Here is a 13,580-nt window from a genome sequence, read left to right as displayed (position 1 = left end):
AACAGTGGTGAACATCCCAGGAGTGGCCGGCCAACAAAAATTAGCAGAAGAGTGCAGCAAGGACTCATCCAAAAGGCTGTGGCATGACCTTAAAAAGGCGCTTCATGCTGGAAAACCCTCCAATTTGGCTGAATTACAACAATTCTGCAAAGATGAGCTGGCTACAATTCCTCACCAGCGCTGTAAGAGACTCATTGCAAGTTATCACAAACGCTTGATTGCAGTTGTTGCTGCTAAGGGTGGCCCAACCAGTTATTAGGTTTAGGGGGCAATCACTTTTTCACACAGGACCATGTAGGTTTGGATTTTTTTCTCCCGTAATAATAAAAAGTTTTATTTAAAATCTTCATTTTGTGTTCAGTTGTGTTGTCAGTGACTAATATTTAAATTTGTTTGATGATCTGAAACATTCAAGTGTGACAAACATGCAAACGGGGCAAACACTTTCACACCAGTGTATAACGTCTTTGCTACGTTACAAAATATCAAAGTGGCCCTTGCATCCTTTCATTTTTCACTATGTGGCCTTTGCTGGAAAAAGTTTGGACATCCCTGCGCTACACTGAGTGGTGCAGGAACACCAACCCACCACAAAAGCCTGACCTTGGCAGGGTTCGTTCTCAGCACCATCTGCGAGATGAAACACTCCATTATTTGATTAACGTCTACTCGTGTTCCCACATCATTGTCATGTTTCCATCCACGCAGCGCGCTCATTACAAACACTATTGGTTTCACCTGTCACATTGTATTAATCCGCCAGGAACACCGCAGGAAGTTGTTGCACGCCATTTGGACGTAGCCCCGTCTCTCTTGGCCTCTTTATTTCTCTTTTTGTCTTGACCTCTGATTTTCCCACAATTGTTCAGGAGCAGGAAACGCAAGACAAACTGTGTCTGACTATGAGGGAACTTGACCACCTGTAGGCAAACACATGGAAACTAAGCACACACACACACACACACACACACACACACACACACAATTGGCACATCAGCATCCTGAAAGTCAGCATGAAGAGCTTTTGCCAAGAAGGTTCATATTTTGGTTACGATCAGCTACCACAGAAATTTCATTTTTGCTTATATCATTTGGAGAAAGCAACAAACCAGTTTCTAGCTACCAAAGTATTACAAAACAGAAATGTAATGTACAGTATATTGGCTTCTGCGTTGAATGAAAATGTGAATAGTGCTGGATTACACTGAAATATACTCTACTGTACATATTAGGGATGTAAATCTCTTTTCGATACGCGTCTAGAAACACAGTGCCTCGGTTAACGTCCGCCTCGGTTAGCGTGTTTTTTGGTTAACATCCAAAATTGTTATTACAATTTTGCCTTGGCTTGCGTTCGCCCGTTTGTTTACGCCGCCATCTTGGATCAAGTGCCGAAGACGAAATCTCGTGACATTTGCACGTGATCGCGCAATGCATTGTGTGCCGCGGGTGCCATTTTAGGGCAGCAGCATTTGTTGTGATCAGATTTGCTGCACTAGAGCGAGAGAGACGCGACGTAACAAATACATGAGACGCACAAAAGAGAAATGCGATGGAGCGTACGTAACATGTTTGCGGCAGGGAGTCAAACATAGCACACGTATCCTTGCCGGCGCACTTCCACGACATCGCTGCCAGCAGTGATTGTTGGTGTTTCGTTCTTTTTCATTTTCTATATTAAACGGCAACCTTGATATTTAGGTTGATATATTTTTTTGCATTTTTGCACATTGTGGTTGCAGCAGAATAATGTGTTTATTTTGGGTTATTTTGTTAATTGATGGTTTTATGTGGGGGTTTTTTCAACAAAACTAGGTAAAAGTTATGTTTAATGTTCTGTTGTAATTTGTAATTATTTTTGCATCATTTTCTGCATGTGAAACTATAATTATTGTCTATAAAATGTGTTTTGTGTTAACATTTTTTGGTGTCGAGAACGGATTAATTGCATTTACATGATTTTCTATGGGAAAATTTGCTTTGGTTAGAGTCTGTTTTGGTTTGAGTCGGACCTTCTGGAGCGGATTAATGACGTTAACCAAGGCACCACTGTATTTTAAAAACAGAACAATTTGTTATGATTCGATACAGTGTACAAATGCTACGATTCAATAAGATTCTACACTTACATTTTTTGATGTAGACAGTAATCTCACATTATAAAATAAAGAAGGCAATTGTACAAAAGTGGCATTCTTACAGTATTTTCGGATGTGTAAAAGAGCACAGCATATCCCCAAGCATGATGTAAGACATGGGTCCTCAACTTTCAGGCGCAGTGATTTAAAAAACACACTTTAAAAAATTTTACATAACGACATCAAATTTTATGTGACCGGATAACATTTTTGGAAATATGGGCCATTACTTTATTCACAAAATAATATAGTTAGAAATCCCCCGGTCTTGCATATTTATGTTGGTCCTTGACGTCCATGAATGCACCATCTAACTTTCTCCCACCCTGCTCAGATAGACTACTATACCGTGTTTTTCCCCTTTTTTCTTTCATCTCATCTTTGGTCCCAAATGCTGATACTATGTGGGAATGCATAAAGGTTAAGATTAAGATTTGATGATGTTATTTACTGTGAATGTGTGTATCATTCTCATCTTCAGTCATGGTAAGCTCTGGAGCGTGCACGACAATTCGCTGTCAACCATTTGCTAGTCTTGCGATACCCGGTGCATGTCTCTGCAATCGATTAATCTAAGGATTTACGGCCGATTCTTATCCATCCAGGAGGCTGCTACCGATGCAGCCGTATCGCTCGCTTGTCAAACCCGGACATCCCGTCGCATCGGTTTATCCTTCCCAAGCCTAGTACACAGCATGGGTCACATACACACACACACACACACACACACACGTACACACTCAGACACAACATGAGTGCAGTGCAGGAAATAACTGCTGCACACATGAAAGACACTCACTTATGTTTGTTTATTTTCCGAGACACTTTTTCAAAAATGATAAACCAGCATGTTGACTCAAAAGTGGAGTCGGAAGGGTTTTGGCAAGAGTGAACATCTTCTTTAAAAGGACACCGCACGTGCACTTTGACTTACTTTTACTTTTTCAAAATCAACACTATGAGGACATGCATGAACATTTTAAAGTTTAATCCGCAAAGGTTGAATCGAGGCAAGTAGACTCTTCTTTTCACCTTGATTCCAAAGGAATTTTGCAGTTCTAAGTTTGTTAGTGTGAAGTTTCCCTGTTGATGTCTTTGGAGGGTGTGGCCCCTGGGGGTGCTCACAATAAGCTTGTGGTGTGAATGCTCGTCCTGCGGGTTGTTCGCCTGCCTGGTGGCAAAATGGCTCCTTAGCGGCCACGCTTCCCATGGAATGAGACAGTCTTTGGGGGGAGAGATGTAAGGACATATACATGTCCAATATAATTTAACAATAAAACCCCCCAAAACATCAAATCAGCAACAGTGGAAAAATCAGCAGTAATTTAACAGAAATAAAGTCAAAATATTAGGAGAAAAGTTATAACCTAACAAAAAAAAGTCATAATCAAAATAAAAGAATAACGTTATTAACATCATTTTAGTAGCATAAAGTTCAAATATTAAAGAAAGATATTATTTTTTTTAAGTCGGAATATTACATAAAAACGTACGTTTTTGAAAATTAGGTTGTGGAAAAAGTTATGTTATCAAAGAGAAAAAGTTATGTTACAAGAATAAAGTCCAAATATTATGGGAATAAAGTCATAATTACGAGAAGAAAGTTGATATAGTTGTAAAATAAAAAAAACAGCTGTAATTTTACAAGAATAAAGTAAAAATATTAAAAGAAAAAAGTTGTAATCTAACAAGGAAAAGCCATAATTGTGTAAGAACAACATTGGGATATTATTAGGAAAAATAACGTAATTTTAGTAGAATAATGCAGAAATATTAAAAAAAGACGTTATTTTTTTAAATCGGACTATTATAAAAACAAACAAAGCAACGAACAAAGTTGTAATTTTTGGAAAATTAGGTTGTGGGAAACATAATGTTACAAGAATCAAGTCCAAAGATGATGGGAATAAAGTCATAATTACGAAAAGAAAAGTTGAAATAGTTGGAAAATTAAAAGGAGCAACAGCAGAAATAAAAAAAAAACAAAACAACAACAATAATTTTACGAGAATAAAGTCAAAATAGAGAAAAAATAGAGAAAAAAGTTGTAATCTAACAAGAAAAAGTCATAATTTTACAAAAATAACGCCGTAATATTATTAGGGAAAATAAAGTAATTTTAGTAGCACAAGGTTAAAATATTTAAAAAATACTTTATTTTTAAAAAGTTGGAATATTATAAAAAACAAAACAGCGAATAAAGTTGGAATTTCTTTTTTATTGGGTTACGGAAAACACTACAAGATTACGAGAATGAAGTCCAAATATTATGGGAATAAAGTGATCATTACGAGAAGAAAATTTACAAGGAGAAAGTTGGAAACAGTTGGAAAATTAAAAAGAGCAACAGCAGAAATAAAAAAAAAACAACAACTATAATTTTACAAGAATAAAGTCAAAATATTAAGAGAAAAAAGTTGTAATCTAGCAAGAAAAAGTCATAATTTTACGAAAATAACGCCGTAATATTATTAGGAAAAATAACGTAATTGTAGTAGCATAAAGTTGAAATATTTTTTAAAGATTTTTTTTTAAAAGTTGGAATATTATAAAAAAGAAAACAGCGAATAAAGTTGTAATTTTTAAAAAACATTATAATATTATGAGAATGAAGTCCAAATATTGTGGGAATAAAGTGACAATTACAAGAAGTAGATTTGCAAGAAGAAAGTTGAAATAGTTGGAAAATTAAAAAACAACAACAATATCATATAAAAACAATCAAAACAACAAAAAAGAGCCATAGCAAAAAAAAAAAAAAACAACAGCCGAAATAAAAAAAAACATCTGTAATTTTAAGAGAATAAACTAACAAGTAACAAGAAAAAGTCAAGAAAACAAGAAAAAGTCATAATTTTAGGAGAATAACGTTGTAATTGGAATATTAAAAGTTGGAATATTAAAAAAATACCTTTTTTTAAAGTCGGAATATTACAAAAAACAAACAAAACAATGAAAAAAAAGTTGTCATTTTTGGAAAATCAGGTTACGGAAAACATTTTTAATGCTATATATAATTGAAATAAACACTGTCATCGTTTTTGTTTTACCATCAAGCAGATCATTTGGAATGAAAGTAGATATTGCTGCTTTAACTGCTGTCCCAGTGTCAGCTGATGAAAAGCAAACTCCAGACTGACGTTTGTGAGACAGGAAGAAACAACAATAAACGGCTGCTCTGTTAATGGGACCACAGAGGTCCCGCTGCATAGAAACAAAACATCATATGAGGCCTTGATGGCCATTTAATTACTATGATAAATAATCACAATATGCACTTTTTCTGCAGCTCCAGTGCAATAAGCTGTTATGATAACAACAGCAAACAGAGTTCTCATCTCAGCAGCAATAATGTGGTCTTTGGTTTACAGCAGGGGTGTCCAAACCTTTCCCACCTTGGGCTGCATACAGTAAAAATCAAAGCATACGGAGTCCACTTTGATACTGAACCCATCCATATGTACAGTGATGTGAAACAGTGTTTGCCCCCTGCCTGATTTTGTATTTTTTGGCATTTTTGACACATTTAAATGTTTCAGATCATCAAACAAATTTTAATATTAGTCAGTGACAACACAACTGAACACAAAATGCAAAAAAGGGAGAAAAGATGCCACAGCATCTCAATAGGATTCAGGTCAGGACTTGGACTAGGCCACTCCAAAGTCTTCATTTTGTTTTTCTTCAGCCATTCAGAGGTGGACTTGCTGGTGTGTTTTGGATCATTGTCCTGCTGCAGAACCCAAGTTGATTTCAGCTTGAGGCCACCAACAGATGGCCGGACATTCTCCTTCAGGATTTTTGGTGGACAGCAGAATCCATGGTTCCATTTATCACAGCAAGTCTTCCAGGTCCTGAAGCAGCAAAACAGCCCCAGGCCATCACACTACCACCACCACATTTTAATGCAGCAACTGAAATGCAGCAATACTTTTACGCCAGATGTAATGTGACACAGAAAGTGGAAAGTTCAACTTTTGTCTCGTCAGACCACAGAGTATTTTCCCAAAGGTCTTGGGGATCATCAAGATGTTTTCTGGCAAAATTGTGACGAGCCTTGATGTTCTTTTTCTTCAGCAGTGGTTTTTAAGGTGGAGTCATGAACTCTGACCATAACTGAGGCAAGCGAGGTCTGCAGTTCTTTAGATGTTTTTGTGGGGTCTTTTGTGACCTCTCGGATGAGACGTCGCTGCGCTCTTGGGGTCATTTTGGTTGACGGGCCACTCCTGGGAAGGTTCACCACTGTTCCATGTTTTGGCCATTTGTGGGTAATGGCTCTCACTGTGGCTTGCTGGAGTCCCAAAGCTTTAGAAATGGCTTTATAACCTTTTCCACACTGATAGATCTCAATTAATCTCCGTTATGTTTTACGGGGGGGGGCAATCACTTTTTCACAAAGGGCCATGTAGGTTTGGATTAGTTTTTCTTCCTTTAATAATAAAAAGTTTAATTTCAAAACTGCATTTTGTGTTCAGTTGTGTTGTCACTGGCTAATATTTAAATGTGTTTGATGATCGGAAACATTTAAGTGTGACAAACATGCAAAAAAACAAGAAATCAGGAAGGGAGCAAACACTTCACGCCGCTGTAAGTCCGGAGACGTGCTGTTGCAGATTGATTAGTATTAATGGCGTGAGTATTGATCTTTATCTTCATTAATGTACTCCCAACTCTGCTCTCAAGTGAAGTCGCTGCCGTCAGCTTTTTAATCAGGTTATGATTTTTAGGTGTTTTAATAAAGGAAACATCTTGATTTGTGTAGTTTACTGTATGTTTCCACAGCTTGTGTGTCTCCCCTTTACGGTCGCATTCACTTTGCTGAAGCTCTCGGCGTTGTTGAGTGCAGCGCCGCTGGGCTCTTTGATTGTTTTAGCTGCTTGTTTTTCCTAAAATGAGCGGCAGGAAGTCCTTCCTGTTTTGAATGCCCTATGAATAGAAGGGGATGGAGTGTTGGTGTGTGAGTGTGCACTGGATGGAGAAAGACAAATAACGATGATTTTTATTTTTTTTTACGCCACGCTCAGCCACAAAAGACAGAATGACATTCACAAACAAGTGATAAAGCGTTGATTTTTTCTTCTTCCGTGCAGTCTTCAGCGTCTGTTTCTCTCACCTCCATCCTCATCCTTCTCTTTGCTGCAGGAAACGGAGCACAGTAAACTTCCAGCTTCTGTTTCGGTCACCTCCGAGTGGAAGCGGTGATGTGGGAAGCACTTTAAAAGTGTGTGTGTGTGTGTTTGGTTCAAGTATTCCCACGAGCAGTAAGTGGAATATCAGATGAGAAGTTAAAATCAGGGCTGTCAAATTGAAAATTAGATTTTTTCGAATGATTTAATCATGACTAATCACCATTTGCCTTTTTACTGTATTTTATGACCCCCCCCCCCCACACACAAGTTTATATGTTTTATGTATTAACAGCTCCAAATGAACCAAAAATGTATATTATGGTAAAAGATAGCACACACGTTTAAAATGTATTTCCCTAACACGAGTCTCTTTGGTCGTAACAGAACATTAGAAGCACACTTTAACTCTGCTATTGTGAGCAACGAGGGTTGCATTCAAAAACACCACGTAATTTTTTTTATGCTGAATTCACTCTTTTGAGTGTAGATTTTCTGTGATTTCCGAGCATACATTACTTAACTCATTCAATCCCAGACATGTTTCCTTCTGCACGCTACACTCCTCCACCCCCTCTCCGTTCCTCCTTCCTGTCATGTGTGATTTGTCCGTTAACATGATCCCTGCCGAGGTCTTATCAAATGCATTATGGCCTTTTTTATGGCTTAAAAGTGCTCTGAAGTGAAATGCATTAGTACATCATCACCTCTTTTTGCCTCTCGCTAAAAAACCCCGTAAAAGACATTTAAATACATTGTTGGTATTGAATGAGTTAAATGCAGCAAATTGTACTTCCGCATTAAGAGTTACGAAGTTAATGATAAGAATATCCACTCATTGTTTTTCTTTGTATTTCTGTTCATTTCGACCAGGGTTCCCCAACCACCGGGCCATGGCCCAGTACCGGTCCGTGGGCGGGGCCGAACGGGGCTAGGAAACCTTTCAGGCTCAATGATTTAAAAAAATACACACACACAAAAAAATACTTTTGTAAACTAAATACAATTTTAAGTAAATGCATAACAATTTTGGAAATATGGGCCATTTTTTAATTTAAAAAATAATGTAGTTAGAAGTTTTTGCATGTTTATGTTTTTTGTTGCGAGTGCCCCACTTTGTTTGACAGTCCTTGAACGCACCATCGTACGTGCGCTAGCCTTCTCCCACTCTGCACAGATTGTCAACTATACTGTATTTTTTTATCGTTTTTCTTCCACTTCATATTTGCTCCCAAATGCTGATAATCTGTGAGAATGCATAAAGGTAAAGTTTGATGACGGTATTGAGTGCTAATGTGTATACTGTATATGTTGTGAGCACAGCTTCAAGTTAACTCATGCTAGCACACCGCCTGTTACCACGCACATCAAGCAGCGGCGCTATAATCTTCTCTCTGAAAAACAAACTCCCATACTTATACTATTATAGTGGTGGATGGTGGGTCTGTATTCACTTTGTGCTTTTAATTTGATTTTGTTCCTGTCTTTGTTTTACACAATACATACTACATGAGATCAATGAGCTCGTTATACGACCCCCACCACCACTCCCCGGTCCGCCGAGATTTGTGGGAGCACGAGCCGGGCCGTGGGTCCAAAAAGGTTGGGGACCACTGATTCAGACCACACATACACGCATAATGAAGACGTTGTTGTGATTTGTTGGCATTGCACTGGTGCTGATGTGTTCAGGTGAGAATAAAGTTATTACCGAGCGGCAGGCTCTGTGCGGGGACGCTAATGTCCTTCCGTCTGCCATCATAACAGAAGAGTAGCTTGACGTGGTGCGCGTGCGTTAATTACGCTAAAGAATGTGAACAAAGTTAATGGAATAAATTAGTTACTGCCGCTATTTTTTAAATCCAAGCAAACGAACCTCAGTGAGTTTCATGAACTGGTTTACAGGCTTATGTGGACCTGCTGACCCCTCGATGCTCCCTGTGCTCCGACGTCACAAGCTGACTATCGTCGATCTTACGTGCACATCCACGCATGCGGTATGTTCACTCGCACGCAATATGTGTGATTCATCCCGTGTTCATAGTCAAGTGCTGAAACAGTTTTGTTTTTCAGAGGAATATCACCGTGTCCATGCATCGGATCAGTGCCGATGTTTGGACCCACGTGGGTGGTCATGAATTAATACAAAGGTGCTGAGATCAGGTAAGTGTACACCCTATTGCAAAATATTTTTCCCCCTCAAAGAATATGTGAATACATAACCTCTTTCCCAGGACACACTGGTGATTAGATTTATGAAAATAATAAGCAGGATGACTTAGTATTTTATGTATAAACCACAACATTATGACTTGTAGAAACACGAGAGCTGCAATATTCTGAATTCGCTCATTTTTCATTGAGCCGGTCACAGGGATGCTAATTTAACATGTTCATTGTTAGCATGGTGTGGTTTATTTGTTTGGGACTTGCTTAACAAGTTGCATGAAGGAATATCACATGGTTAACTCAACATGTCCGAAAAGGAGTAGGAAGAAACAGAGCTTATTTCATTGTGGCCCTTCGCCATGTCTGTTTCTCATCATTCATTTTACATGTTGACGCTTACAATATTTCATTTTCTTACATTTTGTCATTTAAAGGTTGTTCACTTCTTCTGTTTACGTGGCTAATAATGCTAAAAAATATTAAATAAACAATGCAAATGTGAAAATATACAATAAAATGTAAAAAAAATACATTTAAAAAACTCCCAGTACTGCATATTGCTTGTGCAACGTTAAAGGGAAATGAAGAAATAAAGAATAAAACGCTGTAGGTTTACAAACACATTTGGGGGAAAAAAATGCTGCAAATGGCAAAAATACACACAAGACAGAAATGCTGCAAGTTCAAGGGCCGAAACGGAAGTTAGCCGGGCTCCCAGGAGACTTTAAAGACTTTACGGCCAAGTGTTTAACAAAGAATAACAAACTTTCTTCTGGGCAAACTTTTTTTTTTGTTGTTGTAACTTTTATGGTGATTGTGTGTTTTTGGTTTTGGATTATTTCTGTGTTTGAAGAGTTCGGTGCCCCTGTCAGTCACCGTAGGAATATCATACAAGAAATGACACATTTTCACATTTTCTCATCTATTTTATTATAAACCAGTGAAAGCGCAGCAGCACTGAATACAAATCTAAAGACTATTTACAAGAGAACGCGAGGGAAGACTGCCAGCAGGCTTCTCCTGAAGTTCTTAGATCATTTGTAGACACACACACACACACACGCAGACAACAAGCAAACACTAGCTAGAATGTAAACTTGAAGACTCGGACTCGGTGGTTGTGGAGGCCCCGTTGCGTCTTCTTGGTAAAACTTTCAGACTCGAGGCTCGACTGAGAGTCAGGGCTCTGCGGGCTGAATTCTTAAACCCTGCGCCCAGGAAGGCGTAGAGCAGCGGGTTCAGGCAGCAGTGAGCAAACGCCATGGGTTCGGCCACCGCCAGCCACACGCTCAGGACGGCCTCCAGGCTGCAGCTCCGGGGCAGGACCTCCAAGCGCAGCATGGCGTCCACGGAGATGCCCGCTCCGTAGGGCAGCCAGCACAAAAAGAAGCAGAGCACCAGCGCGATGGTGGTCCTCACCGCTCGCCGCTTCTGCCTCTGGCCACCGAGCGGGCCCCGGGTCAACCTGGTGACGATGACGCAGTAGCACACCAGAAGCACCAGGCCCGGGACGACGAGACCCACGAGGACCAGCTGCAGGTGAAAGACGGCCACCCACAGAGGGGCATTTTCCGCTGGGTAAAATCTCTGGCACAGGGTGCTTCCCTCGCCTCCTTCTTGAGTTCGGGCAAATATCAAGTCGGGTACCGCCAGCAGAGCAGCGGGCAACCAGGCACCTGCGGGGGGGGTGACCCAAAGAGAGGTTAGACCCTGATGGACCGGAAAAGAGCCAGTTTGGTTGAGTGTAAAAGAATGGAGAGACACTGACCCACATACACTAGTCTGTGTGCCAGAAGCTGCCTCAGCCCTCCCGTGTTGGTGTCGGTGGCTCGGACCACTGCGAGGTAGCGGTCCAGACTAATGAAGGCGAGGATGAGCACGCTGCCGTACAGGTTGACTGTATAGATCACATGCACGCCTACACAGGTGGCCGCACCGAAGCGCCAGTCCGCCAAGGCCGCATCCACAGCCCAGAACGGAAGTGCCAGAACAAAGAGGAGATCGGCCGCTGAGAGGTGGAGTCGGTAGCGGTCAGTGAGGCTGCATTTGGACCTTAAAACAAAGTGAACCGTGAATGGTGGACCTCCTAAAGGAGCTTTTAAAAGAAGAAATACTCCACAGACGACTCACCTGCGCTGGCAGCCCAGCACGAAAACCACCAGGCCGTTCCCAGTGATGCCCAGGAGGAAGATGAGAGCGTAGACCACCGGTAGAAAGACCTGCTGAAGCTCGGCGGTCATCACGTGCTCCACCTCGCACGGCTCCTCCAGATCCACCCCAATGTCACCAGAGCCAGATCCAGAACCGGTGTCATTGAATTCATAGTCAAAGAGGATATGCTGGAGGCACAGACGATGATTAAGTACACATGAAGATAAAATAGGCTTTAAGGTCCTCACTCATTCAGCTTACCTCGTAATAGGACATGATGAAGAACTCCCCTTTCTCTGCCGAGTGAAGCTGGGACCCACGTCGAAGCGTTATATAGCTCTCTTGGTGCTCCTCCCTCAAACGCTCGGACCCATCTGTGTTCCTGCTAAAAGGCTTTTCCTGTTTTCGAGGTGTCAGGTGCTTCTATCACAGGATGCTGTCCTGTGCGTGCACGCCGCTTGAATTGTTTTGGTCCGGAGACCCCAGCTTTGTGATCATCAAGGTCTATTGGCAATAGGAAAGAGCGGGTATGAACAATGTGTGTGTGTGTGTGTGTGTGTGTGTGTGTGTGTGTGGTGGGGGTGGAGTGTGTGTGTGGGGGGGGGGACGTGCTCTCAGCCGAGCACACCGTGATGATGATGATGATGTGTGCGTGTACAGTGAGATAGTGGTGATCGTGCATGAGTGCCACCGCTGATATGCTGAACAACATGAATGGAATGGATACTTGGATACGGTTGATATCTATTGATTGTTGATATCTACAGCACATCCTAACCCATTTTAATATAAAAATACTGCTTGTTTGTTAATGTGCTTGGAGCTTGTGTAGTTTGTAGTGTGGTAGAACTGCGCGGACCAACAGATGGGCTGTGCCACGATGATTCTGGAGTGGGGGGCGCCACTATAGATGCCACAGCGACCTAAAAGGCAAATGTGAAAATAAACGCAGGTCCAACCAGAGCCTCACCAAAATGCAGAGTACTTCCTTGGTTCCTGTGCAGTTTTTCTTTCTTTTTTTTTTTTTGCATAATCCTGCTGACTGTACGGTGCCAAAGTTAATTTTTCTCTCTGTTTGGCCCCTCTTAAACCGCGTACTGTTTTTGTAGTCTTTTTTTGTTGCTGTTCTTTTCCTTCTCTATCTGTCCCCTCTTAAACCGAACACTGTTAATATTGTATAGCGGTGGCTTCTTTTTAGTCTTTTTATCGCTATGTTTTGTGTTTCTGTCTGTCCCAACTTAAACCCCAAACTGTTAAAAATTATATAGTAGTGGCTTTCATTGTAGTCTTTTTTTTGTTGCTGTGTTTTCCTTTCTGTCTGTCAGTTCTTAGCCGTGTACTTTTAATAATGTAGAGTGGTAACTGTTTTGTAGGGTTTTTTTGTTGCTGTTTTTTCCTTTGTGTCTGTCCCTTCTTAAACCACGCGCTGTTAATAATGTAAAGTTGCTGGGGTTTCTTGGCCTCTCCGTCTGTCCCCATTTAAGCCGCACACTTAATAAGGTAAAGTGGTGGCTTTTTTGTAGTTTTTTTTCCTCACTGTGTCCCCTCTTAAACCACTCATTGTTAATAATGTATAGCGGCGGCTTCTTTTGTAGTCCTTTTTGTTGTTGTTGTTGTTTTTTTTTATCCATCCGTCCCTTCTTAAACCGCACATTGAATGTGAGTGGTGGCATCTTTTGTAATGTTTTTTTGCTGCAGGTTTATTTTTCCTGTCTGTATGTCCCCTTTTAAATCATACACTGTTAATGTATAATGGTGGCTTTTTTGTTGTTTTTGTCTCTCTGTCTGTCCCGTCTTAAACCACACTGTTAATAATGAATAGCGGTGGCATCTTTTGGAGTCTTTTTTTTGTTTTTCTTCCTCTCTCAAATTATACACTGTTAATAATGTACCTAATAATCGCTAATAATGTGTAGTGGTGGCTTCTTTCGTAGCGTTTTTTTTTGGTGGTGTTTTTATTGTCTTCGTGTCTGTCCCCTCTTAAACCGCACGCTGT

General features: G+C 40.5%; 1 protein-coding gene across 1 annotated transcript; it reads right to left on the bottom strand.

The window, feature by feature from the left end:
* Positions 1-10,350: 10,350 nt before the first annotated feature.
* Positions 10,351-12,126, bottom strand: LOC129176629 (C-X-C chemokine receptor type 4-like). The gene is made up of 4 exons (XM_054766866.1): positions 11,846-12,126; positions 11,564-11,772; positions 11,202-11,485; positions 10,351-11,109 (listed from the first exon to the last, which is right to left on the bottom strand). Exons 1-4 carry the CDS (start codon positions 11,858-11,860, stop codon positions 10,514-10,516), a joined length of 1,104 nt encoding a protein of 367 aa, XP_054622841.1. The 5' UTR covers positions 11,861-12,126; the 3' UTR covers positions 10,351-10,513.
* Positions 12,127-13,580: the final 1,454 nt, after the last annotated feature.

Source organism: Dunckerocampus dactyliophorus, chromosome 2, assembly GCF_027744805.1.
Source record: "Dunckerocampus dactyliophorus isolate RoL2022-P2 chromosome 2, RoL_Ddac_1.1, whole genome shotgun sequence".
Taxonomy (NCBI): Eukaryota; Metazoa; Chordata; class Actinopteri; order Syngnathiformes; family Syngnathidae; genus Dunckerocampus; species Dunckerocampus dactyliophorus.
The sequence above is the reverse complement of the archived record's forward strand: the minus strand, read 5'-3'. Positions and strand labels throughout refer to the sequence as shown.

Coding starts and splice junctions, on each gene's coding strand:
- LOC129176629 (XM_054766866.1), bottom strand. Junction 11,486..11,563: donor GTGCTGGGCTGCCAGCGCAG/GTGAGTCGTCTG, acceptor CTTTGTTTTAAG/GTCCAAATGCAGCCTCACTG. Junction 11,110..11,201: donor ACACAGACTAGTGTATGTGG/GTCAGTGTCTCT, acceptor CCCCCCCCGCAG/GTGCCTGGTTGCCCGCTGCT.